The sequence below is a fragment of the Halichoerus grypus genome, chromosome 5, assembly GCF_964656455.1.
Source record: "Halichoerus grypus chromosome 5, mHalGry1.hap1.1, whole genome shotgun sequence".
NCBI lineage: Eukaryota > Metazoa > Chordata > Mammalia > Carnivora > Phocidae > Halichoerus > Halichoerus grypus.
The window spans coordinates 167,624,515-167,649,283 of record NC_135716.1 but is presented as its reverse complement, the minus strand read 5'-3'; the positions used below and the strand labels follow the sequence as shown (position 1 = coordinate 167,649,283).

The 24,769-nt window shown below is 48.7% G+C and overlaps 2 protein-coding genes across 2 annotated transcripts; both read right to left on the bottom strand.

Annotated features, from left to right (window-relative positions):
* Nucleotides 1-8: 8 nt before the first annotated feature.
* GPATCH3 (G-patch domain containing 3) lies at nt 9-7,315 on the bottom strand. The gene is made up of 7 exons (XM_036116445.2): nt 6,864-7,315; nt 4,694-5,115; nt 3,012-3,186; nt 2,611-2,670; nt 1,741-1,862; nt 1,500-1,627; nt 9-751 (listed from the first exon to the last, which is right to left on the bottom strand). Exons 1-7 carry the CDS (start codon nt 7,297-7,299, stop codon nt 535-537), a joined length of 1,560 nt encoding a protein of 519 aa, XP_035972338.1. The 5' UTR covers nt 7,300-7,315; the 3' UTR covers nt 9-534.
* A 5,198-nt stretch (nt 7,316-12,513) lies between these two features.
* Nucleotides 12,514-14,692, bottom strand: NR0B2 (nuclear receptor subfamily 0 group B member 2). The gene is made up of 2 exons (XM_036116450.2): nt 14,129-14,692; nt 12,514-13,344 (listed from the first exon to the last, which is right to left on the bottom strand). The coding sequence occupies exons 1-2, from the start codon at nt 14,667-14,669 to the stop codon at nt 13,046-13,048; spliced, it is 840 nt and encodes a 279-aa protein (XP_035972343.1). The 5' UTR covers nt 14,670-14,692; the 3' UTR covers nt 12,514-13,045.
* Between the last annotated feature and the right edge of the window lie 10,077 nt (nt 14,693-24,769).

Below are 24,769 nucleotides of genomic sequence, written 5' to 3'. Positions count from 1 at the left end.
AAGGGAACTCCGGTAGTAAACTTATTTATTCTCCCGTTAGGTCGCAGACTCGGGCCACCTCCCGCGCGGCCTTGCCGCTCCTGGTCCCAGCCAGTCAGGGGAGGAGGCGACGGAGAGCCCGCCCCAAGATCGTCTCTTACTAGCACCACGAGTCCTCCCCTCTTCCAGGTCCATTACCCCCTCTTTCTGACCTTTATAGCGACCCCCCCCCCAACGAAGTTTGTGCTGAGAACTCCAGTCAATACAACTGTTCAAGGTACTGGCCGAGGCAGCATGGGCAAGCCCAAACATGGACTGGGGATGGGAAACCAATGAGAGGTCATTAAGCCCTAACAGTAAAAGAGGAGGCTAGGGGGCTTTGGGGAAAATGCCCTTGAGGTAGAGAGCCAGAAGGCAAGTTCAGAATAAAGCACCCTGAACAAGCTGCACAGATTGCCGCTCCCAAAGTTCTTTAGGCTGTGGTGGGAGATAAGGCCAAGGCAGAGGGCTGCCACTGTGCAGTTATGAGTGATACTGAGGAAGGCCCCGAAACTGTCACTCAGGCTCTGAGGGGCTGTCCAAGGCACGGCTGGAACTCCTCACAAAGGACACGTCTGGCCGAAACTTCATGCTGGTGGGTGGCTGGCGTCGGAGCAGCGACTCCCCTTGATCTTGAGGTAGGGGCTCATCATAGATGGTGGAGATGAGCCCCAAGCCAGTTCCACGGAGCCTCTTCAGTTGCCCAAATGGCTGTAGCTTCTCTCCGTGGTACCTGCATTAAAAAGAGCTCACAGTGAGGGGTGCCTGGGTGGCTCAGTCGGTTAAGCATCTGCCTTCAGCTCGGGTCATGATCCTGGGGTCCTGGGATCGAGCCCTGCGTCCGGCTCCCTGCTCAGTGGGGAGCCTGCTTCTCCCTCTCCCTCTGCCTGCCACTCTGCCTACTTGTGCTCTCTACCTCTCTGTCAAATAAATAAATAAAATCTTTAAAAAAAAAAAAAAAAAGAAACTCTTTAAAAAAAAAAAGAGCTCACAGTGAGAGGACTGCTCTCAAACTCTTAATAGGTTGGGAAAGGACAGAGACGCAGCTCTTACATGTCTGGTTTGTCCCAAAGACAGAGCCTTTAAATCTGGATCTTTGCTTTTCAGCCTCCTTATCTATTCACTGACAGTGCCAGCAACCTGGGGTCTCGCACACTGCTTTCATTTTAAATAGTACACAGAGTTTAGAACAACTGTCAGCAAACTGTGACTTACAAGCACTCCCTAACAGCAATCATCAAGTCCAAACTCCTCAGACTAGTTTGGACTAGTATGACTCCCCCAAAGACTAGTGATCCTGTTAAGCCTTAGCACTTGGTCCAAAAAAAAAAAAATAGTGCCACTTTTCCTTCTAATTCTGCTTTGAAGTTCATCCCCTAGGAGTCTCCAGCACCCATCCCAAAATCAGAGGGAAGGGGGAAACCAGGGTACAGATGAAAGGCTAGCTGGGCCCCCCAGGGAAGTCCCTTGGTCATACTCACCCCAATCCACGCTTGCATCTAGGGTGCTGGCCATCACCATCCAGGGCCTCAGGCACCCCTGAACACCGGCTGCCCAGACCCTGGCCCTCAGCCCAGCCCTGCCGCTCCATTACCCTCCGTCCAATGCCCTATGCAGGGAAGAGAGAAGACTCAAGAGTATGGGGTTCCTTGTGTGTGGGGGGGGAGGAATGGGGATAGAGAAGAAAAAGAGAGGGGTCAATGGGCTAGGCACAGTGCTTACCTTGGTGTGGCGCTCAAAGGTGCCCACTTGGCATTTGATCACAGAGCTGTCCTCCTGGCCATCACGGAGTCTCCGTTCCAGACGCATTTGGACAGAGTCTCGAGCATCCTTGTCTCCACCATCTGAGGAAGCAGAGCTCAGTTTGGAGAAGTGTCTCTCTCAGCAGAAAGGGGAAAAAATCAGATTTCTAGGACCTCCTCACAAGATTTACATATTCATCTTTAGGGTGTTTTATTACTTTTTATTTTATTTATTTATTTAACAGAGAGAGAGAGCATGAGCAGGGGGGAGGGGTAGAGGGAAAGGGACAAGAAGACTCCTCGCTGAACAGGGAGCCCAACTCCGGGCTCGATCCCAGGACCCCAGGATCATGACCTGAGCTGAAGGCAGACACTCAAATGACTGAGCCACCCAGGCGCCCCTGGTGTTTTAGTACTTTATTATTATTAGAGTAGGGACCCTGGCTTTCCCAGATAAGGAAACTGGTACAGAAAAGTCATAGAGCCAAAAGATGAGAAGTGGAATTAGAACCCAGGTCTTCCCCTCCCACCCTCCCCTCACCCAGGTCATTTTTCACTCCAGAATCTAAACTCTTAACCAGAGCCTGAGTTCCTGGCCCTCCCATTCTACCAGGACCTGCCCACCAGAACCAGAGCTCCCTGAGGGCTGACTCCACGAAAAAAAGGAAAAAGGCTCTGCCCACAACCAGCACTTGATGCACACAAGTGGAGATGTTTGAAGAGAGGAACCCTCTCAGTGGACGACCCCAAGGGAACTGGTCCCATCTCTGCTAAGCAGGCCTGGTAAAATGTCACTGCAAGGCCAGAGGACCAGCTCCCCCTCCCCATACTGCAACCCCTGGCCCAGTACCTGTGTCGTAGTACACACTCATGTCCACGTCCCAGTCATCGGCTGTCTGTTCATCAAAGTCTGCAGATAAGTCAAACAGAGTAAGCAAAGGACTCACAGTTCTGTTGAGAGTTAAATCTAAACTAAGAGCTATGTTCTAGAACTTGGCGCTTTTCATTGTATTTTTAAATCTCTCCTGGGGGTGGGGTCATTCAGAATTTACAGGGGCGGGGGTCATTTTTTCTCCACTCCACTGATCCCCCACCCCTAAAAAGGATGACTGGTCTCTCACACAAGCAAGGTAAGCCTCTTTGCTAGCCCTTTATTTGGCCTCACTGCCAAAGAACCCACCATGTGGAATGGAGAACCCTGACCCAGTGCACCAGGGATCACTCCTGCCCTGGCCTGGGTGCCAGCATTACCTCCTTCTTCCTCCTGCCAGAACTGGGCGTCCGTGTAGAACACCAGGCCGGAGCCGCCCTTCTCCCACTTGAGCTCGATCTCTTCCTCAAAGAGCCGCTCGGTGGTGCGCTCCTGCCTGGTCACATCCTCATGCAGTGCTTCGTGACGCTCCCACTCTTCACCCCGGTCATCATCCTTGGAGACGGTGAGGAGAGGTGACCTGTCTGTCCAGCCTCCTGACCTCATGCCCGCAAGGAGGGCAGCTCAGGGCCCAGCAAGCCCGTGAGCCAGGCCTTCACCTCCATTCTTCCAAATTTCTCTTAGAAGCAGCACATATTTGGCCCTGAGGCCTTGCCCAACACATCTCTCCACCCCTCGTGTCTCAACATACCTGGCGCCTTCCCCGAAGCCTGACTCCCTCTTAACCTCTGTGCTTCTGGCCATGTTGTTCCCCCTGCTGGAAATATCTGCTCTCCTCTCCTACCACCTTCTCTTCTTCACCTGGTAAATCCTCATCCCTCAAGTTCTACAATCCTACATTAAGCCCCCACACGGAGGCCCACAGCGCTCTTGCTGGTCTCCAAACTCCTCACTTTGGAGGTAATCGGTACACACCGTTTAGGCCTCCACACATTATGTCATAAAGAAAGAGGGAATAACAACTAAGACAACCTATTGTCTACTGTGTGTCAGGCCTTTCTCATAACTTAGCTCCTCTGATCACCCCAACAACACTGTGAGGTGAGTACCATCATTCCGTTCTACAAACCAGGAGACCTGGGTTCAGAGGAGTAAAGTGATTTGCCCAAAATAATACACCAAGAGAGTGGCTGAGCCAGCGTTCAAACCCAGGTCGCCACACCATACAGCCTTTCCAGACGCTGATTCTCTCTTCAGGGAGATTTAAGGCTCTTTCAAGGCAGGAAATGGATCTTGGAATGTCTCTGGAATCCTGCACTGGCCTGTGTGTACAGCTACCTGTCTAGACTGGCAGAATGATAGGATGGCTCCTGGCTTGAAATCTTGGGGGTCCCTGTCTTAGTTAAACTCCCAAGAGGCCTCAGGAGTCCCTGCTGAGCAGGTGCTAGGGCACAGTCCAGACGGTACTATACTAAGGATGTGGTACACATGTTAGCAACTCTGGGCTGGCAGCTTTGAAGACACAGGTGAATTATTTTTTACCCAGAGTATGCACACACAGAAAAGTTTCTCCAAAAATCACACCTTTCCTGATTTTATGGATGAACAACCAAATTTGGAGAAAGAGGAAGAAGAAATGTCTATTTCATTGATAAAATTAGAGTGGGAGCTAGTGTCCAAGCCACAGACTCAAGGTCAGAAAATAGAGGTGACTTCTCAGTCACATAATGAAAGCACACAGAGGTTAGACAAGCAGCAAAGGGGGCCAAGTTCACGTCCCATCTATGAAAAGGACGCTCCTCACATTCCTTCTAAGAGAGTGCAAAGAAGACCCCTTTGAGAATCTTCTGATAAAAACTCTGGCCCCTCTCCTCAAAGAAGTGCATATTTGCACATGCAAATGCAGTTTTATATTCGACGTCAGGGAGTTCTAACTCTCTGGAACCCTCCTGAGAAGCCCGCACGTTTAGAACTATTGTGATACACAACCGAAGAGTGACAGTATTAATGCTTTAGCCTCTCTTAAGCTGCCAGCAAAGACAGGGTAGCTCACTGTACTCACATCATCTGAGTGTGACTCTTCCTCCTCCTTTTCCCCTTCCTCCTCTGGCTCTCCATGGGAGCTGGCTGCTATTTCTGCGAGGCAGGTGCCTTGGGGTATTTCTTCGCCTTCAGCCGTGTACACAAGGTCTTCCTGCTCCACAGTCTCTGAGTCCTCATACTTGAACGGTACATTGCCATAGCGCCGGGAAGAACCTGTCTTGGGGAACTGGAGCTGCAGCTGGGTGATGATCCGAGGCGGTAGGCGGCAGGCCCGGATCAACTCCAAAAAGACCCGCAGAGGAGTCCCCACATTCCCGTTGGGCATCAGCACTGGTGGGTTCAGCTCTGGCAGTTGCCTCAGATCGGCCAGAGTGAAGGCTTCACTCTTAGCTTTCCGACTTTGCAGCTCCTTCCGAGTTTTGAAAGGAAAGGAGCCCAAACCTTGGAAAGCAGAAGAAAGAATGGCTCTTGAAACCTAGAAGCCTCCAGCAACACTTGAGCCAGAAATCGGTTCAACCCTTTTGGCCTAATGCTGTTCCTCCCTTTCAAACTTCTCCATAGTAACTTCCTCCATTCCCTGACCAGAACCACCTAATACTTTCATGCCATTTCTCATCACCTCGGCTGAGCACACGAGTTTCTTTCAGATCTGGTTCCTGTTGACTTTTTGATTCTCAACTGCCACCAACCCCCACTCCCTGCACATCCTCATACCATGTGCTTCATCCACACCAAACAATTTAACATGCCCTGAAAGTTCCATGGGCTTTCACCATCTGTGTCTGCAAATGCCATTTACTTTGAACACCGTTCCTTCCTACAAACTCCTGTTTCTCTTTCAGATCCAGATGAAAAGCCACATTTCCTGATCCCTCTAGGAGATCAGTTTCTCCCTCCCCTGTCATCTCACAGCACCTGGTAATAAAGAGCACAGGCTGTGGGGCAACGTGCCTGGGTTTGTACTGTGACTCTGCCACTTCTTAGCTCTGTAACCTTGAGCAGGTAACATAACTTCTGTATCCCTCAGTATCCTCACTTATAAAATGGGTAACAATAGCTCCTACCTTATAGGATTGTTGCAAGGAGTCAACAGGAAAATGAAAGGCTTAGAACAGTGCCTAGTAAGTACACAGGAAGTGCTCAGTAAATGTTAACAATTATAATGGCACCTCTGTGACAATTACCTTTTTACAAATCTGTCTTCCTCTCTGAATCCTGAGCACAGACTGTGTCTAACTGTTCTCTGCACAGCTGCTAGAGTCACACTAAGTGTAGCATATAAGCTTGATTTGTTGAATGAACGAATGAGAGGACTCTGCAGTGTTTCCTGTTCCCCATTCAAAGTGATTTCCCATGAAAATGGGAGCTATCCAGAGAAAAGAGATTGTCTTTTCATTTGCGTCTTGCCAAGACAGGGCTGGATAGGAAGCAAAGAAGAATGCAATAAACACCGACAATAAGGGGCGCCTGGGTGGCTCAGTCATTAAGCGTCTGCCTTTGGCTCAGGTCATGATCCCAGGGTCCTAGGATCAAGCCCCGCGTCGGGCTCCCTGCTCGGCGGGAAGCCTGCTTCTCCCTTTCCCACTCCCCCTGCTTGTGTTCCCTCTCTTGCTATGTCTCTGTCAAATAAATAAATAAAATCTTAAAAAAAAAAAAAGACAGTAAGTGACGCCTGGGTGTCTAAGTCGGTTAAGCGTCTGCCTTCCGCTAGGGTTGTGACCTCCGGGTTCTGGGATCGAGTCCCTCATCAGGCTCCTTGCTCGGCAGGGAGCCTGCTTCTCCCTCTGCTTGCCACTCCCCTTGCTTATGTGCGCGCGCGCTCTCTCTCACAAACAAACAAACAAACAAACAAATAAATAAAATCTTAAAAAAAAAGACAAGAGGATTAGAAACCTCATTTCCTTTTCTTCCTTCCGTGTCAATGGAGTATCAACCCCTCAGATTGAGAAAAGGGTCTCAGAAGGAATCTAATAAATTGGAAAATGAAGGATCATCCCATTAGGCCTCTTCCCGTTATTTCCACTCTAAGTTAGACTAACATGCAGTTGAGCCTGAAACTCTGATCAGAACTGACCTAAACTCTTAAAGAGTCTGATAATCAGAGACCTGACTTATCCCCGTCATCCCTCAGGAAAGGGGTCTCCGTTCCAGGGCCGGTAGGCTCAGTCTATTATCTTTCCCACCCGTACCTGATGCCTCAGTAGGTAGCCGCAGTCTGCGGATGAAACAACGACCGGGCAACCAAGTCCCCTGAGAATCCAGCCACCTGCGGCCCGAGTACATGCGAAGAAGCTGCTGAGCTTGAGCTGCCCCCCGTACCGAAATGACGCAGCAGCAGGTGCGGGTCTGGACGGGAGCAGAGTCCGGAGCGGAGAGAGCGTGGGCATCGGTGGCCGAAGTCTGGGCGAGGTCCTGGCCCACAGGAGTTAGGGCAGAGTCGGGAGCAGCCTGGGAAGGAGCCCGCTCAGGCCGATGCCGGTAGTGGAAACACAGGAAGCCACAGCCGCGCTGTTCTCGGAACTGGCTAAAGTAGCTCCGGAGCTGGGCCGACCGCAAACCCGCAGGGATACCGCTCACTATTAAATAGACTGTCGCCTCCTCCTCCGCCTCGCTGGGCACCGCCATCTTGGACTGTCACGTGATCCGCTGGAACCAACTCTCGCGAGAATATCGCAAGCCGTGCGGAGGCCTCTGCTATGCAATGTAGAGTAATCCGCGATTAGTGCGCCGGCTTGCGGTGCAGGCGCTGGCGAGGTGTGGGTTAAGTCGTGCGGGTCGCTCCCCGGCGGAGAGACGCCGACGATGATGAGAACGCTCACCTGAGAAATGGGTTTACAGATCTCTTTCATAAGGCTTTAGTGAGGATAAAATTAGAAGCCTGCGGGAGGGGCAGTTTTTAAGATTTTTGGTTTTTGGGGATTTCCCACACCTAATCTCAGCTTTCTCCTTCAGAGCCTTTTCAGTTCATCCACTTATGCTTCCAAAGCATATTCGTGCCCTTCCACAAATCTCTAAGGAAAAGATAATCCAATTGAAAAGTGGACTGAAGACACTTCACAGAAAAGAAACATCGAATTAACAATGAAAGAGCCTCAATCTCATTGATAATCAAGGAAATGCAGTGAGACCCACTTAACATCCATCAGACTGACAAAAATTTTTAAATCCTCAAGTGTCGGTGACAGTGTAAACAACTGGATCTCCCATACACCATTGTGGAGTGTAAACTAGTACAACCACTCTGGAAAATAATTTGACATTACCCAGTAGAAGTGAAGCTACTCCTATCCTTTGACCCAGCAATTCCACTACTATGTATATACTTAAAAGAAATTCTTGTATACGTCTCTGTATTGACAATGTTAAACTTCACCCAGCCCTGTGATCCTGGAAAAGAGCGAAGGTTAGGAAACCCCATTCCCACCCTTTTGTGTTCTGGAACACAGCTTACTGCAAAGAAACACGCTTCCTTTTATGACATAGATAAAACTCCTGGGTGCCCCCTTGTTTACCTATGTCAAGGCTAGCAACAGGCTCCAAATTCCAATTCTTTGCCTTGTAAACGCTTAGATGAACTGCTTGTCCCCACTGATCAATCAGAACAAAATGCTTGTTAACCAAACTTCGGTTAAGCTTCTCTCCTTCCCTCAGGTCCCTGAACTTTGCCTCCCTCTCCCACCCCCCAAGTTTGCGCCAGCCCACAACCCCTCCTGAGAATACGCTGGCTTCAGGGTAAAACATTTTCTGATCTACTGTCCCATCATGCCACTCCTTCCTCAACACTGAGGAAGGTGTGAACCTTCCTCACACCCAGTTCTTTCTAGCCTTGTTTACTTTTCCCTATGAATGATGAACTCCTTTTGCCTAACCCTTGACGGTAGATCTCATGGTCCCATTGCAATAGCTTCTTTCTTCCTTGCAATAGTTCCTTTCCTCTCTTGCAATAATCATTTAAAATGAAGTCCCTCTTTGGGACGCCTGGGTGGCTCAGTCGTTAAGCATCTGCCTTCGGCTCGGGTCATGATCCCAGGGTCCTGGAATCGAGCCCCACATCGGGCTCCCTGCTCAGCGGGGAGTCTGCTTCTCCCTCTCCCACTCCCCCCTTCTCGTGCTCTCTCTCTCTGAAATAAAATAAAATCTTTAAAAAAAAACATATAAAAAAAATAAAATGTAGTCCCTCTTTACTGAGTCCAGATTTGTTTTTTATTTGACAATATATATGAATACTCATTCATATATATTCATATTCATAGCTGCAGTGTTTGTAAGAGCAAAAAATTGGCATTTAATACTATTAAGCAGGTATATGATGTTGAGGGGATATAAACAAGTCAGAAAACAGAATTATTTATATGAAAAGTTCAAAAATACAAAAATATTTCTTAGGGATACATAAGTAAGTATGCATTAAAATCATAAAGAAAAGTAAGGAAATGATTAACCCCAAATTCAGGGTAATCATTACCTTTGGGGGGAGGTAATAGATTTCGAAAGGGACTTCAAAGTTGATGGGACATGATGAGGGTTCATTGTACTCTTATTCTTTACACTTAATATATTTTATAAATGCTTAGAGCACAGCTCTCGATAAATATTAGCTGGTTATTGTTTAGTAGCCACCCAGAACAACCCACCTGGAATGAGTGATTCCCCTTGTTAACCCTGATTCCCCTGAGACCTTAGCCTTGTTGCCTCTAGCAGTTTCACTGGGATTGCCTTTCTCTGGGGCCTTGTTCTGGGCTCTTGTCCACCTTTCCAGACCCATCTCTTGCTGCCCTGGGCCCAAGTTGCCCCAGACCATTTGCAGTTACCTGAACACTCTGTCACCTTGGTGTTTTTTGCACCTCTCATTCCCTCTATCTGGAATGCCCATCCCTTGGTTGCCTGGCAAACCCCTACTCATTCTCTTTAGCTCAGAGCAGTCACCATGGGGCTGAAGCATTCTTCCCACCTCCAGACAGATTTAATCACTCCCTCTTCAGAGCTCCTGCTGCTGTCTGAACATCCCTCTATCACAGTTCAGATCTCTCTGGGTTGCAATTACTTCTGTGTCTCTGCCATAGACAAGATGTTCAGTGAAGGCAGGAGCTATATCTTATGTATTTTGTGCCCCTTAGCATCTAGCACAGGGTCTGGTACAAGTGGTCATCAAGAGAAATGTTCAATGATGGCATGAATGGAGGCATCGATGGTGGGTGTTGGCCTTTTGTTGGCATCATAGGTTCTAGGATACCCACAGGCAGGGTGTGTCGGCCAAGGCACAGCATCTGACTGCTTATTAAGCAGTCAACGATGAACCTAACGAAGGTAGAGATAATGGTGATAATAAAATGATACCCAAGGCTGAGCCCTCTCCTGACTCCTAGTGAGTTATCCCTGGCTGGGCCTGAGGACAAGGATAATGGCTGCGAGGGTAGATGGTCAGTGAACAGTGGCTGAGCTGGCTCCAGACAGCCTGATCCTGGCCATGACTCATGCCAACCTGTGCTGGTGAGCCTGGCCCCCACCGCCAGACAGGCCTGAGTTCAAATCTCAGCACAGATAGTGATCAGTCGAGACAGTGAGTAAGTTGCATACCCTGTCTGAGGCTGTTTCCTCCTCTGCCCTCTCCGGCTGATGAGGCACAGTTCCCACTTCTAAGCTGCTGGTAATGGAGACACAGTCCCCCACATTTGTCTCACAGAGAAAGCATTAGTTCTCTTATTGTATTATAATTCTCTCTTTAGTTTTGCTAGATTTGTCTTGATCTTCCTTGCAGACGGTTTAGATAGGGCACAGGGAATGACAAGAGATACAGATGAGAAACAGCACTGTAGCTCCCCAACCATGTGGAGGGGACAGGGAAGAAATTTGCAAAGGAGCAAGGTAGTGCTGATCAGGGAAGCTATTTGGGTGATGGAAACATTAGATAAGTTGAGGGGAAAGGCTGGGGTGGGTGGTGGAGAGGAGCACTTTCTAGTGGCTGTTCAAGGTTGGAGGAGGGAAGGGGTGAGGGGCAGGAAGATTCAGCCTGCAGGTTCAGAGAGGTGCAACAATAAACTAATGGGGGCAGTTAGTGAAGGAACATAGAAGATAGAATGACCTGAAATCCCTGAATTCTCTGGATTTGGCTCCTCTGGAGAGACAAGGCATCTGCTCTTGAAAGAGTTCCCTCCTGCATCTGCGTGGTGAGATGGATGATGTGTGTCCAAGTGCCAGGAGGGGCAGGCAGAGAGAGGGGCCCCGGGGGCCTGAGCTCTGAGTCTGGGAGTTCTGGTGGAAAGGTAGGGGAGGAGGAATGCAAGGCCTGCTCTAGGCTCTAAAAGATGCTTGTATTTGGGACTTTGATTAGGTCCTGGCTTGGGGGAGCTGTGGAGCAGGGCATGGCCTGTGTGAGAGGAGGGTAGATGTTGGGATCACCATGGGGAAAGGGGATGTTTGGTTAGTTGAGGCCCCAAATGCCAAGCAGAGCAGGTTGGCCGGGATTAGCAGGCTCTGGGTAGACCCTGAAGATGTGCAGATGTCAGTCTGCTTACATTGGGGGCCACTTGTCTTTCTCCTGTGACATACAGAAAACGGAGAACATGCCCCAGTGTGAGGGTGTCTCCGTATTGTGTGCCCCGCCCTTGAGCATAGGATAGGGATGGATGTGTGAACATCTGGCTCCAGTGCATGTGTCTATTGTCATGTGTTTGGGTCTGCTGAATGTCACCGAGTGAGTGTATCTTGGCTGTGTATTTCCATGCTGTGTGTGGGTGGATGGTGGGTCTGTTTTGTGGGTCTGCGTAGGTGTATGTCTTAGCACGTGCGTGTGTGTGTGCGTGCATGTGTGTGTGTGTGTGTGAGAGAGAGAGTTGTAGGTCTGAGTTGTGTGTGTCCTTGTTGTGGGGTGTGAGCTGTGTGTTTCTGCCACTCTGGGTGTCTGAGTGGTGAGTGGGTGATTGGGTGAGGGACGGGGTGTCCTTGCTGCTGGCACTGGGAGCCCATAATGCGTATATGGCTAGTTCAATTGTGGTCCTATCCTGGGGGCCTTCAGGAGAGGCCTGAATGACAACTCTTCGACTGTTGTCCCTGAGTGAATGACCTCTCATTGAGCAATAATTAACTTGGCCCCATGAAGAGAATCCAAACTGGTGGTGAAGAGGGTGGGACTGGTATGGGCAGGGCCTTATTGCTAAAGAAAGGGGGAGGCCTGCAAGGGGGTCCTATAGGCATGTGTGTTGCCATTCCCTCCTGCGTGCAGGTCAGTCACCCTAACCTGGGTGATATTCAAAATCTTTACCCAACTGTGAGGCACAGAGATTGACCAATCAGAACAGACGCGATCCCGCATTGAATGGAGGAGTCCTGGAGGCCTTGGTTATGCCAGGCACCGCCTCTCCGGTTGCTGGCCAATGAGAATGGATTCCAGGAGAAGAGCTGGGACAGAGGGGCCATGGAAGGGAACTCAGAGGGGCTCAGGGCTGTAGCTGCAAATTAACTGCTATGGAAGAGTCTCAGACTTCAACAGCTGGGGCGGCAGCTAAACCTCAGCCGGCCTTGGCCTCCACACAGCGGTGCCAGGCCAGCCCTGGGTGCCCTCGCTCCTCCCATTGGGACAGCAGTGGACTATCCTCTTCTGTCACCTGCAGGAATGGGGAAGTGAATGATCCCAAACTGTAGAAATTCCAGTGACCTTGCCTGTTTCGATTTGGGAATGGGCTGCCTCATATTCCTTACTGGCTGTGATCTGACTCTTCGTTGAGGTGAGAGGGAGCCTGTAGGGGTCAGAAGCCAAGGGAGGGGTCAGTGAGGGACTTAGGGATAAGGAAGAGACATCCCCAGCCCCAAAGATAAAAACAAGGAAGTAAGGAGGCCTGAACTGATCCTAACCCCTGGATTCAGTCCTGTGCAAAATAAATCTCATCCCCCAAAATGAAATAATCATCCCACCCTGAAAAACTAATATCCCAGTTCCCTGAGGACTGGCTCCAGCACTCCTTAGGGTTCCTTCCTCTGGAACTCTTTCTGATAGGGGCAGGGTGGGCGCTGGAAGTGAGACATTCCCTCCCACATGTACAAATTACAGGGTCAGGCTCCGAAGGTGTCATGCCTTTTATTACAAAACCCAATAACTTAAATCAGTTCTGTACAAAGTCAGTAGGACTCTTGTCCCAATGAGCAATCTAAGCTTCCATCCCCATCTCAGGAGGGGTTGGAAGTCTTGGCCCAGAGGCTCTGAGGACCACTAAAGGATGGCCAGACAACTGGAGCACTATGTCAAACCAAGAAAGGCCAAGGGGGGGAGGTGTGTGGTGAGTGAGGGGCCCCATAGCTCATCTGGTTGGTTCCAGGGGAGCTGAGGCCTGCCCCTCTGGGAGCCTGTGTCACCCCCGGGGACAGCTGGACCAAGTCAGTGCTGCCAGCTTCTGCCCAGCCTACACTTGCTCTCTGCCTGGGCTGGAACAGGTTGGCTCAGCAAAAGCATGTCCTCAAGGAGGCCAGCGATGTCAAGGTCTCCAATAATAGGGCGGAAGAAGAGGTCCCCAAGCAGACTGGGCGGGATGGACTTGAGGGTGGAGGCTGTGAGAAGGACACGGGCCAAGCGGCCTTGGCCTGTGGGGCACCAGGGCTCCAGGACCTCACACAGTGCATGGTGAGCCTCTTGCTGCAGGTGTCCGATGTGGGAGGAGGTGTGGAGGCCCGGCACGTCTGTGGGCAGAGAGGGTGAAGAGGGCGGGTGAGTACCCCACTCCCAGGCAGCAATACTGACCCAAGACCTGAGGTCACTGGGTTGGTCTTTGAGGCGCCTAAACTACCTCCTCAATTTATTTATCATTTTATTTATTCATCCATTTATGGGGCAGCCCAGAGTAATGGTTAAGAGCCAGACTGCCTGGGTTTGAATCCCACGCTGTCACTTATTAGCTGCATGACCTCAGATAAGTTAATATCCGTGCCTCAGTTTCGTCCTCTGTAAAATGGGGATAATAATACCTATCTCCTAGGCATGTTACGAAGTTTAAAACAGCTAGTATATGAAAAAACCCTTATAACTGGACCTAACATATGGTAAATGTAATACGAATATTCGTTACTATCACTATAATTAATTAATTTATACATTCCATGAGGGCTTTCTGGTGAGGAATTTTCCTCTCACATTTGCATTCTTCTCTATGGGGTCTTTCTGAACCCACAGAGTTTTACCTGTGACTGAGGCACAGCTGTGTCTGCCCACCTTCCCTGAGGGTCAACGGCAAGTTTCTCAGGCAGAGCGGCAAGGACCAGTCTCTGGAGTGAATAAACCTGAATTCCCAACCCTGCTTTGTCCGTACCAGGCTGTGTGACCTCCAGCCAATCACTTAACCTCTCTGAGCCTCTTTTGTGAGGTGACTTTCGGTGATAATGAGGACCCAAAGAGATAACGGGGGTCAAGCCCTGAGAAGGTGCCTTCCCTGGCTGGGCCCCCATCCAGGAGTGTCTGGAAGCTCACCAGGATTGAAGAGGATGGTCTCTTTCAGGTAGGCATATTCCTTGGGGCCCAGCTCCAGGCTCCAGAAGGACTCCAGGCAGCACTGAAGCCACTGTACGGCAGCCAGTGAGGGCTGGGGCCGATCGGGCAGCTGGCCGCCGCGCACCCTGCTACTGGGCTCCTCCAGCAAGATCTTCTTGAGTATGCTGGGGGCCGGTGCCTCGGCCACCTCGAAAGTCACAGTGTCTTGGGCCAACCCGAGCAGGAAGAGGGGGCCCCAGCAGCCCCGCAGCAGCCGCTGCTGGTCCTGAGGGGGCAGCTGACAGAAGGACGGCAGGTTCCTGAGGAAGCCTACTGTCCTGGCCAGAACATCCAAGGCCTCCCGGCAGGTGCGATGCGGGGCACACAGCCGGACAGGCCGGTGCTGTCTGCATAGGCAGCGACTCGGAGCTGGGGGCACAGCGGGCCTGGCCCTGAGGCTGGGGCTCAGAAGTGCATACAGGATGGCTGGGCGGCCTGCAGCACCCTGACACGGGCAGGTCCCTGGCTGGCTGGAGCTCATGGCTGGGGATCTGCTCGTCCTTCCGCCTGGCCCTCCCACCCTCTGCTCTGCCCCCCCTGGGTGCTATTTATAGCCCCAGTGGGAGGGACGGTGGGGGCGGGGGAATGGCCTGACAACCTTGACTCCAGAAGTCATGTTCATTGAAAAAAAAGAAACACGCACTGCCTGCAGGATTGGTGGGGCAGTGGCGGGGGAGGGGGCTTTGGGAGTTCCACGTGGCCCTGATAATCGCTTCAGTCAATGAAGCAGCCCGTGCAGGGCACAGCCAGCTTGGCTGCCCCTTATCAGATGACTCAAGTGGATAAACAGGGTCATTAACCCAGGCTGTACCAGGGCACCAAGGCCTCAGGTGCACAATCAGCAGGTGGCCATTGCAGGTGTCCCTGTTGGAGCCTGCAGGACTCTCACTAAGCTGGGAAGCCAGCCCTGGGGCTGGACAAGCCTTGAATACAAGGCCCAACCTGGAAGTGCCTTATCACTGACTTGTTTGCCTAACCTTGGGGCTTTGCTCCTGTTGTTGGTAAGGAACAGGCTGCAGGGAAGGGAGCCAGGACCCTGGGGGGCTGGGAGGACTTTGCCCACTGTGCGGGCTAGGAGGCCTCCCTCCCCTGACTCCAGTTCTGGGGGCCCTGCAGAAATAAGGTTCTTAAGACCTCTCTCTCCTCAGCTTGGATTCCTAAAGTTCTGGAAAGACTATCTGCTGAGAAGCACTCGCAGAACGATAATGAAGTACGGCTGCTACTTATTGAGCACCGACTGGGCGCCCAGGTACTTTCCATGCTGATATTCAGAGCTTCCCCATGAGGCAAGATTCTTACTTTTTTGAAACTCGAAGAGGTGAAGTGACTTGCCCAAGGTCAGACCACTAAGAAGAGACAGAGCCCAGATCTGTCTGACTCTAAAGTCCTTGCTTGTTCCCCTGGGCCCACTGGCCCAATGGTGCGGCCCGAGCTGTGTGACCTAAGTTTCCCAGAGCTGGTGGCCACCTGGGTACCCCCCTTGTAGCTACCTGGTCTTACAGACATTGCCTACTTATGATCTGGGCAGACACTTTGCACTGCCGCCAGCCACATGGCAGCTCTGTCCTGGGCATCTGTCTCAGGATGGTGGGGCACAGGGTGTGAGAGAGGGTGGGAAGGTCCTCGGCTGTGTCAGGTCCATGGACCTTGGCAAGCCCAGCTTGGCATGTCTTCTGCTAGCACACTGTTGGGCAGCCATCACCATCCCTGGCACTGGCTCTGGGCTCTATCATTTTCCGGGTGTGTGACCTTGGGCTGATCCCTGTGGGCCTCAGGCACTTCATCTGGGACAATAACAAAGTGAGGTCCTGGATGTGAAATTCCAAGCAGTCTCTGGCATACGGTAGGAGGACTTTGCCCCTCCCCTTCCTCTGCCGAAGGAACTAAGCCCCAGCTGACAGAGTGCCTCTTTCTTTTGATTGTGAATAATCTTAATCCTTCCATTCGTAAAGTTCCTCTCACATCCTTTTATCTCACTGAGTCCTCAGCGTCTCCTCCAAGGAGACTCTGGAGTCAGACTGCCTGGGTTCAAATCCTGCTTCATCACTTAGTGACATTGGGCAAGTCACTTTTTATTTCTGTGCCTCAGTTTCCTCATCTTTGAAAGGTACAAGAAAGGCCAATAGTGGATAGTGGTTTTATGGGGCCTGACACTTATATGGAGGTTCCCTCTTTAGGAATAGAAAATCAGGTATGAAAGTGAATATTTAAAATGAGAAAACAGAGGGCCACCTGGCTGGCTCAGTTGCTAGAGCATGTTGACTCTTGATCTTGGGGTTGTGAGTTCAAGCCCCACATTGGGTGTAGAGATTACTTAAAAAAAAAAAATCTTTAAAATAAATAAAATGAGAAATCACGACCAATCACAAACTAAAATAAGCTGACTGAAAACCAAAATATTTTGATTAATTACTGACGATATTTGCCCATGTGTTTTAGCTGCACATTCTTTGCTTGCCTCTTCACATGAGATTTATTTTGAAACCATCACAGACACAGAAAGGTTCCAAGTACAGTACAGGGAAATTTTTTTTAACTTGAACCGTTTGAGAGTAAATTGCCGACCTGCTGCCCATAGCTCTCAAATACTTGAGTGTGTAATTCCTGCGTTTAAGAACATTCCTCTACATGGGGCGCCTGGGTGGCTCAGTCATTAAGCGTCTGCCTTCAGCTCAGGTCATGATCCCAGGGTCCTGGGATCGAGCCCCGCATCGGGCTCCCTGCTCAGCGGGAAGCCTGCTTCTCCCTCTCCCTCTGCCTGCCGCTCTGCCTACTTGTGCTCTCTCTCTGTCAAATAAATAAATAAAATCTTAAAAAAAAAAAAAACATTCCTCTACATAATATGCACAACACAACCATCAAAATCAGGAAATTAACATGGAACATTTACCATCTAATCTCAGACTCCATTTAAGTTTCACCAAATGCTCCAGGGAAATCCTTGCAGCGACAGGGCTCACGCCCAAATCTCACACTGCATTTGTTTGTCATGTCCCTTTAGTCTTTGTCAGTCAGGAAAAGTCCCTCAGTCTTTCCTTGCCTTTCACTACCTTGACACTTGTGAAGAGTTGAAGTTATTTTGTAGCAAGGCTCTCAATTTAGGTTTGCCTAAGGATTCTTTGTGATTAGATTCAGATTATGTATCTTTAACAGGAATATCACAGAAGTGATGTGGTTTGGTTTTGTTTTAAAGATTTATTGATTTATGGGCGCCTGGGTGGCTCGGTCGGTTAAGCGTCTGCCTTCGGCTTGGGTCATGATCCCAGGGTCCTGGGATTGAGCCCCGTGTCGGGCTCCTTGCTCTGCAGGGAGCCTGCTTCTCCCTCTTCCTTTGCATGCCGCTCCCCCTGCTTGTGCTCTCATTCTCTTTCTGTCAAATAAATAAATAAAATAAAAAAGATTTATTTATTTTGGGGGAGAGGGGGAGAGAATCTTCAAGCAGACTCCCTGCTGAGCGTGGAGGCTGCCGTGGGGCTTGATCTCATGACCCATGAGATCATGACCTGAGTCGAAACCAAGAGCCAGAGGCTTAACCGACTGAGCCACCCAGGCGCCCCATTCTTTTTTTTTTTTTTCTTTTTAAACATTTTATTTATTTGAGAGAGAGAAAGAGAGCAAGTGGGGCGGGGGGAGAGCCGAGGGAGAGGGACAAGCCGACTCTGCCCTGAGTGTGGAGCCCAACATGTGGCTGGATCTCATGACCCTGAGATCATGACCTGAGCTGAAATCAAGAGTCAGACGCTCAGCTGATGAGCCACCCAGGCACTCCACTGTTGTGTTCTTCTTGATACATTTTATTAGGTAGGACACATTTCTATCTGTCCCATGTTTCACTTGATTAAGGTGATGTCTGCCAGGCTTCTCCACTCACTCTTTTCCCCTTGAAAGGAATTGGTAGTTTGTGAGGAGGTATTTTGAAACTATGTAGATATACCTTCTCATTGTTTGAATGAATGTATGTATTTATTATTTATTTATTTATTACTTTTTAAAAAGATTTTATTTATTTGTTTTAGTGAGCGAGCAAGACAGCACAAGCAGGGGGAGCAGCAGAGGGAGAGGGAGAAGCAGGTTCAGCGGGTTGCTCAGGGAGCCCAATGTGGGGCTGGATCCTGGGACCCCAGGATCACGACCTGAGCCAAAGGCAGCTGCTTAACCAACTGAGCCACCCAGGTGCCCCTTTATGTGTGTATTTAGTTATGAACTCATGGTCTCCTATTTTGTTTAGTAGCTTGTAATCTATTATTATCATTATTTTAATGCTCAGATTGTCACAGATTAGCCCAATGGGAGCCTCTTTAAGCTGGAGTCTGTCCTTTTGACATGCCCCATTATTCTTCAAACATCCTTTGTTTTCTGATATAAGAAGATACCTCTTTTCAAGCCCCTGGAATCAACCAGTACCTCAAGAATCTCTGATTCAATCTTTTAATGGAGTGGAGTATTTAAAAAACGTGATCTGGGTGCCAGGATGATAATTAGAAACCAAGACCTACTCACTGTTATGAGGGTGTCCCTGTTCCAAGGCCCTTCCAGAGCTAAGGAGTGCACACACACACACACACACACTTACAGTTACATTTATTTCTTTTTAAAAAATATTTTAATTATTTGTCAGGGAGAGAGAGAGAAAGCACAAACAGGCAGAGCAGCAGACAGAGGGAGAAGCAGGCTCCCCATTGAGCAAGGATCCTGATGCGGGGCTCGATCCCAGGACCCTGGGATCATGATCTGAGCTGAAGGCAGATGCTTAACTGACTGAGACACCCAGGCATCCCCAGTTACATTTATTTCTATATCTATTTATACATACTAAAAAAAGGGTTCAGACTATCATTTGCAATTCTAATCCACTATAATGGGGTTCATTCTAGTTCCCCCCTTTTTTTTTTAAAGGATTTTATTTATTTATTTGAGAGCGAGAGAGAGAGAGAGAGAGAGAGCGCACAAGCAGGGGGAGCGGTAGGCAGAGGGAGAAGCAGACTCCTCGCTGAGCAAGGAGCCCGATGCGGGACTCGATCCCAGGACCCTGAGATCATCCCTTCCACAACACTGAGAAATCTGGCTTCCATTATTCTGAATTTATTTGCTTATTGGATCAAGCCCCTGTTTCTAACCAATCTCCCATCTTTGCCACCACCCCATCCCCTATGAAATGCTCTCCTCACCCCACTTGAGCTCTGATACCTTGTGTCAAGATGCCTCCTCCCACTCAGGGACACCTTCTTCACCTTGCTGGACCCCATGCCATGTGGACGCCCTCCTCACCCTGCTGGAGCTCTGACTTTTGCTCTGGGCCACTGTGGCTCCCTCCCCCTTGGTCACATGCTTCCCTCCTGTTCTGCTCTACTTAGTAGTTTTAGGACTGAAATTTTCAGGAAGAGAAGGAAGGTAAAGAAATAGAACTGTCCATGAATTTTAAAAGTAAATTTCTCCAGTGAAAATGGAGAGATGATTCTGTCTTTCCTCTTACATGGTTGATCAAAAATATGTTTTAGGGGCGCCTTGGTGGCTCAGTCGGTTAAGCGGCTGACTCTTGGTTTTGGCTCAGGTCATGATCTCAGGGTCCTGGGATTGAGCCCCGTGTCAGGGACCACGCTCAGCGGGGAGTCTGCTTGTGGATTCTCTCTCCCTCTCCCTCTGCCCTTCTCCCGGCACACCTGCTCTTTCTCTCTCAAATAAATAAATAAATCTTAAAAAAAAAACAACATGTTTTCTTCTTTTTTTCTTTTTTAGTAATAAAAACATGTTTTTTTCTTGATAGCCAGGATATATAAGCATGCCACTTCACACATAGATGTTTCTGATACTTGTAGTAGTGCTTAGAGATATGTAGTAGGAATTTTGATAAATTCTACTTTGTGTAATTACTATCAAAAAAGAAAGATATGCATGTAGTATTTATAATTGCAAATGCTGCATACTCCTTATAGGAGAGAACTTCCTTTCTGAGTTGGTGTCACTATTAAATGACAGACAACTTAGTGATGAAAGAATTTTGCACACATTTGCTTCTTGCTCTTTACATATCCTTTCTCCTCTACCACCCACGTACTTCCAGGTGTCTTGGGAATCATTCATATTGGGAAGTGGGATAGAGTGGGAAGAAAGAGTGGACTTAGCAATTGTAGTTTTGAAATTTTATTTTTGCAAATTAAAAAGAATATATATACTATATATAACATATAACAGTAAATCTGTATCTATCTATCTATCTATCTATCTATCTATCTATCTATCTATCTATCTATCTATCTAAGAAGACATTGCTGGGCCTCTCCCAAGGCCTTGGAGGTTCCATGTGAAGTTTCACAGAAAATCTGCCCGTAAAAACATCTTTCCTAGGTGTTTGTCAGGACACCAAGAGACAAAGAACCTGGCACCCAGCAAGTGCTCTGTAAAGGAAGGACAGTGCTCATTATTACTGTTGTTGCTCTCACCCTCATTTTCTAGAGGAAGCAGTGGGAGGAGGAGGAGACCCAGAGAAGAGAGGATATCTCTTGGCTGGGGATGGGGGTGTCATGGTAAAGCTGGAACCCCAGGTTTCATCTTGTGGTTTTTTGGGGTTTTTTTTGCACCATGGAGAACTGTGTTTCCTGAGCCCTGTGTGTGGCCTGAAGGCCAACGTGTCAGTTGTGGAGTCCTGGAGGGCAAGGAACAGCCCCAGCAAGGATCTCTCAGCCTGGGGCATGACTGAGGCTATTCATTCAGTGAGGTGGGAGGCCTCTGTGGCGGAGATGGCCCATCAGTTGCCCTCTGCCCAGGCCCTGCCTTCAGTCTGAAGGCAGAGACACAAGTCAACCTTCAGGAGTCCCTATTCAAGGGGGAGTCTTCAGTCTGTGGGGGAGACACAGGCCAACCCTGAGAAGTCCCCATTCTGAGGAGGAAGAGACAGTCCTGCTTTCAGTAGTTCCAACAGAGAATGTCAACAATGCACAGGGATGCTAGAAGGGGGCAGCTGGGCTGAGCAGCTTGAATTTGGAAGGCTTTCTGGAGGGAAAGTTCCTGACAATGCTCTCCCTGTACAGCACTCTGTGGTTTACAAAGTACTTTCACTGCAGTGATCTCAGTTAATCCTCAAGTGATGAGGGGATGACAGTGTTCCTACCCAAGCAGGAACAACAATCATCATCATCCCAAGACTTATAATGACTGAGGCTTATTGAGCACCTACTATGTGTCAGGCACTGGGCTGGGTGTCATCTGTGAAGTTAAAGTGCACCCCGTAAGATAACGTATGTGAAAATGCTTTGCAATCCTGTGGCCGGGGCACACCTGTTTGCTCCTGTTGTGTACAAAGCCCTCAGGCTAATTGAGGGGGCAGCCACCAGATCTTGGGACAGAGAGGGCTTAGGTTAAGGACTAGAACTGGGAATCAGAAGCAGCATTAGGTACCTTTTCATTCCCTGGGCACGTCACCTATCTTTGTGCCTGCAAGATTTTGCCCATGCTATTCCCCCTGCCTGGAATGCCTTTCCCTTACCCTGTCTGCCTAGTCAGCTCCCAGTCCCCTTTCATGGTCTTAGAACAAATGTTATTTCTCTAGCACAGGCTTCATGTCTTTCCCTCTCCACCTCTTCAGAAGACTAATTTGCTCCCTTCCTGACTTCCCAGGTCACCAAGCCCACACTCCTAATAGAGTGCTTAGCACATGGTGGTGTGATTACCCACCTACCTGCTGTTGATGGTGATGCTGACTGGTCACCAAGAGGCCTTCCCAGGCAACATTTATTATCTCAATGAATTCACCAGGGTCCAAGATCAGGTCTTGGTTTCCGGGAAGGAGTCATATCAAACAAGCATCTGGGAATGATTTATAAAATCAGAGTGCTAATTCAGGGAGGCAGAACCCTGTGGTGAAGTGGGTAATCTGTGTGGACTCTGGAGTCTGGCTTTGTGGGTTTGAACCCTGGCTCTACTCTTTCACCTTGAGCACATAACTTCACTTCTCTGTCTCTGTTTTCTCATCCCCCAAATGGGGACAATAACATAGGAGCATTATGTTAAGTCAAATAATGTTTATCAAGCGTTCAGTACAGTGCCGGGTACTTAAGTCAATAAATTTTAGCAGTATTTATTGATAAGTTGTATAATGAGATTCAGTGGTACCAGGCAAAGACCACTTATTCATTCCCTAAATATTTACTGAGGCTCTACAATGTTTGAGGTTCTGAGCTGAATGTTCAGATGTATCAAACAGGTGCTATCTTTCATGAAATTTATATTTCAGTGAGAGGAGATGAACCAAAATTTCTTAATTGTATGTTTCAGTGTAGTCAGTAATTACAGAGGATGAGCACAAAGCACTTTGAAAGCAAGAGTCATGGAGGTGGAAACTTAATCTGTATATCAGGTTTCGTACAGTCCTCAGAGTGGCATTTCGGTTGAGACCTGATGGATAGAAAGGAGTTGACTGGCAAAGGCCTCAGAACTAGGACAGAGCATTTGAGGAAGTGAAAGAAGCCAACGAGGAGGGAGCCTGGTGACTGAAGGGAAGCATGGGACAAAATGTGTCCGGAGAGGCGGGCAGCACCTTGATGGTGTCACTCCTCAGAAGCCACAGTTGGAAGTTTGGAATTTATCCTGAATGCAATGGCAATCCATAAGGGCTAATTTTAAGCAAAAGAGTAACAAGATATGGCTTGTCTTTTAGAAGAATTGCTCTGGCTGCTGGATGGAGGATGGACCAGAAAGAGACAAGAAAGGAGGTAAGGAGAAGCTAGGATTCGAGAGATGATGCTGTTTTGGACTAGGGTAACAACAGCTCCTTGCTTCACACGGCTAGGTGAGAAGGGGATGGACAGAGGATATACTTTGGAAGATGAGCTGACAAGACCACCAATGGATTAGATGAGACTAGATTTTGGCTTGTGCAAATGGGTGGGTGAGTGGAGCTTTGGACTTTGGCAAATTGGTGCTGGAAGGGGCCATTTGACTCAGTGGGGAAGACCTTGGGAGGAATTAATTTGTGTGTGTGTGGGGAAAATATCGATGTTGGCCATGTTAGTTTTTTTAAAACAATAATTCTTCAATATAATCACATATCTAGTCAGAGTTCAAATTTCAAATTGTCTCATAAAGTTATAAATTTTTTTATTGTAGTAAAATATACATGACATTAAATTTACCATTTTAACCATTTTTAAGTATACAGTTCAGTGGCATTAAGTACCTTCACATTGTTGTGCAACCATCACCCCCATCAGTCTCCATAACTTTTTCATCTTCCCAAAGCCATGTGAGTTGTTTTTTTTTAAAGATTTTTTATTTTTATTAAAGAGAGAGAGTACAAGCAGGCGGAGCGGCAGGTAGAGGGAGAGGGAGAAGCAGGCTCCCCACTCAGCAGGGAGCCTGATGTGGGACTCAATCCCAGGACCCTGGAATCACGACCTGGGCCGAAGGCAGCGGCTTAACCGACTGAGCCACCCAAGCGCCCCGCCATGTGAGTTTTGAGATACATATCAGTTATCAAGCGGAGCTGTCCAGGAGGTAGTGAGATAGAAGAACCAGGAGCTCAAGCGAGGTCTGGGCCCAAGATACCATGAGATCACCTAAGGAGAAAGCGTAGAGAGGGAAGAGGAGAGAGCAAAGGACAGAGCCGCCAGCATTTACTAGTCTAGGTAGAAGAGGACACTGAGAAAGAGTGTTAGTGCAGTGGGAAGAAAAGCAGGTCAGTGTGTGACACAGAAGCTCTATTAGTTTGCTAGGGCTGCCATAACAAAATACGACAGACTGTGTGACTTAAACAACAGAAACATATTTTCTCAGTTCAGGAGGCTGGAAGTCCAAGATCAAGGTGTTTGCTTTCTCCTGCAGCCTCTCTCTTTGGCTTGCAGAAGGCTGCCACCCATGGCCTTTCCTCTGTGTACCCATGATTTCCTGGGGATCTCTTCCTCTTCTTATAAGGACACGCTTTCAGATGGGATTAGGGACCCACCCTTATGAATTCATTCAACCTTAATTTCCTCTTTAAATGGCCCTTACTCCAAAATGTCACATTGGGGGTTTCAACATATGAATTTTGGGGAACACAATTCCGTATCAGAAGCCTAAAGGGAAAAAAAGGTGTTTATTTTTTAAGATTTTTTGGCAGCGAGTGAGAGAGCACAAGCAGCGGGAGCAGCAGGCAGAGGGAGAGGGAGAAGCAGGCTCCCCGCTGAGCAGAGAGCCTGACCCAGGGGCTTCCTCCCAGGACCCTGGGATCATGACCTGGGCTGAAGGCAGACACTTAACCAAGTGAGCCACCCAGGCGCCCCCCAAAAAAGTGTTTCTAAAAGAAGGGGCAAACTGTGTCAAATGCAGTTGAGAAGTTGAGGAAGATAATAGTGGTCCATGGACTTTGGCAATAAAAGGTCATTGTACCCTTGGCTAGAGTCTTTTAAGAAAAAACTAAGTAGAATAAATTGAGGAAAGATGGAAGGTAACAAGGGAAGAGACAAGTATAGCAATCTTTTCAACTTTTGCTGAAAATGAGAACTGAAAATTGGGGTGGTAGAAAGAGAAAAGGGGGTCACACAACAGTAAAAAAATAAGTGACATTAGAGCATGTTTGTAAGTTGAAGGGAATGATCCAGAAAAAAG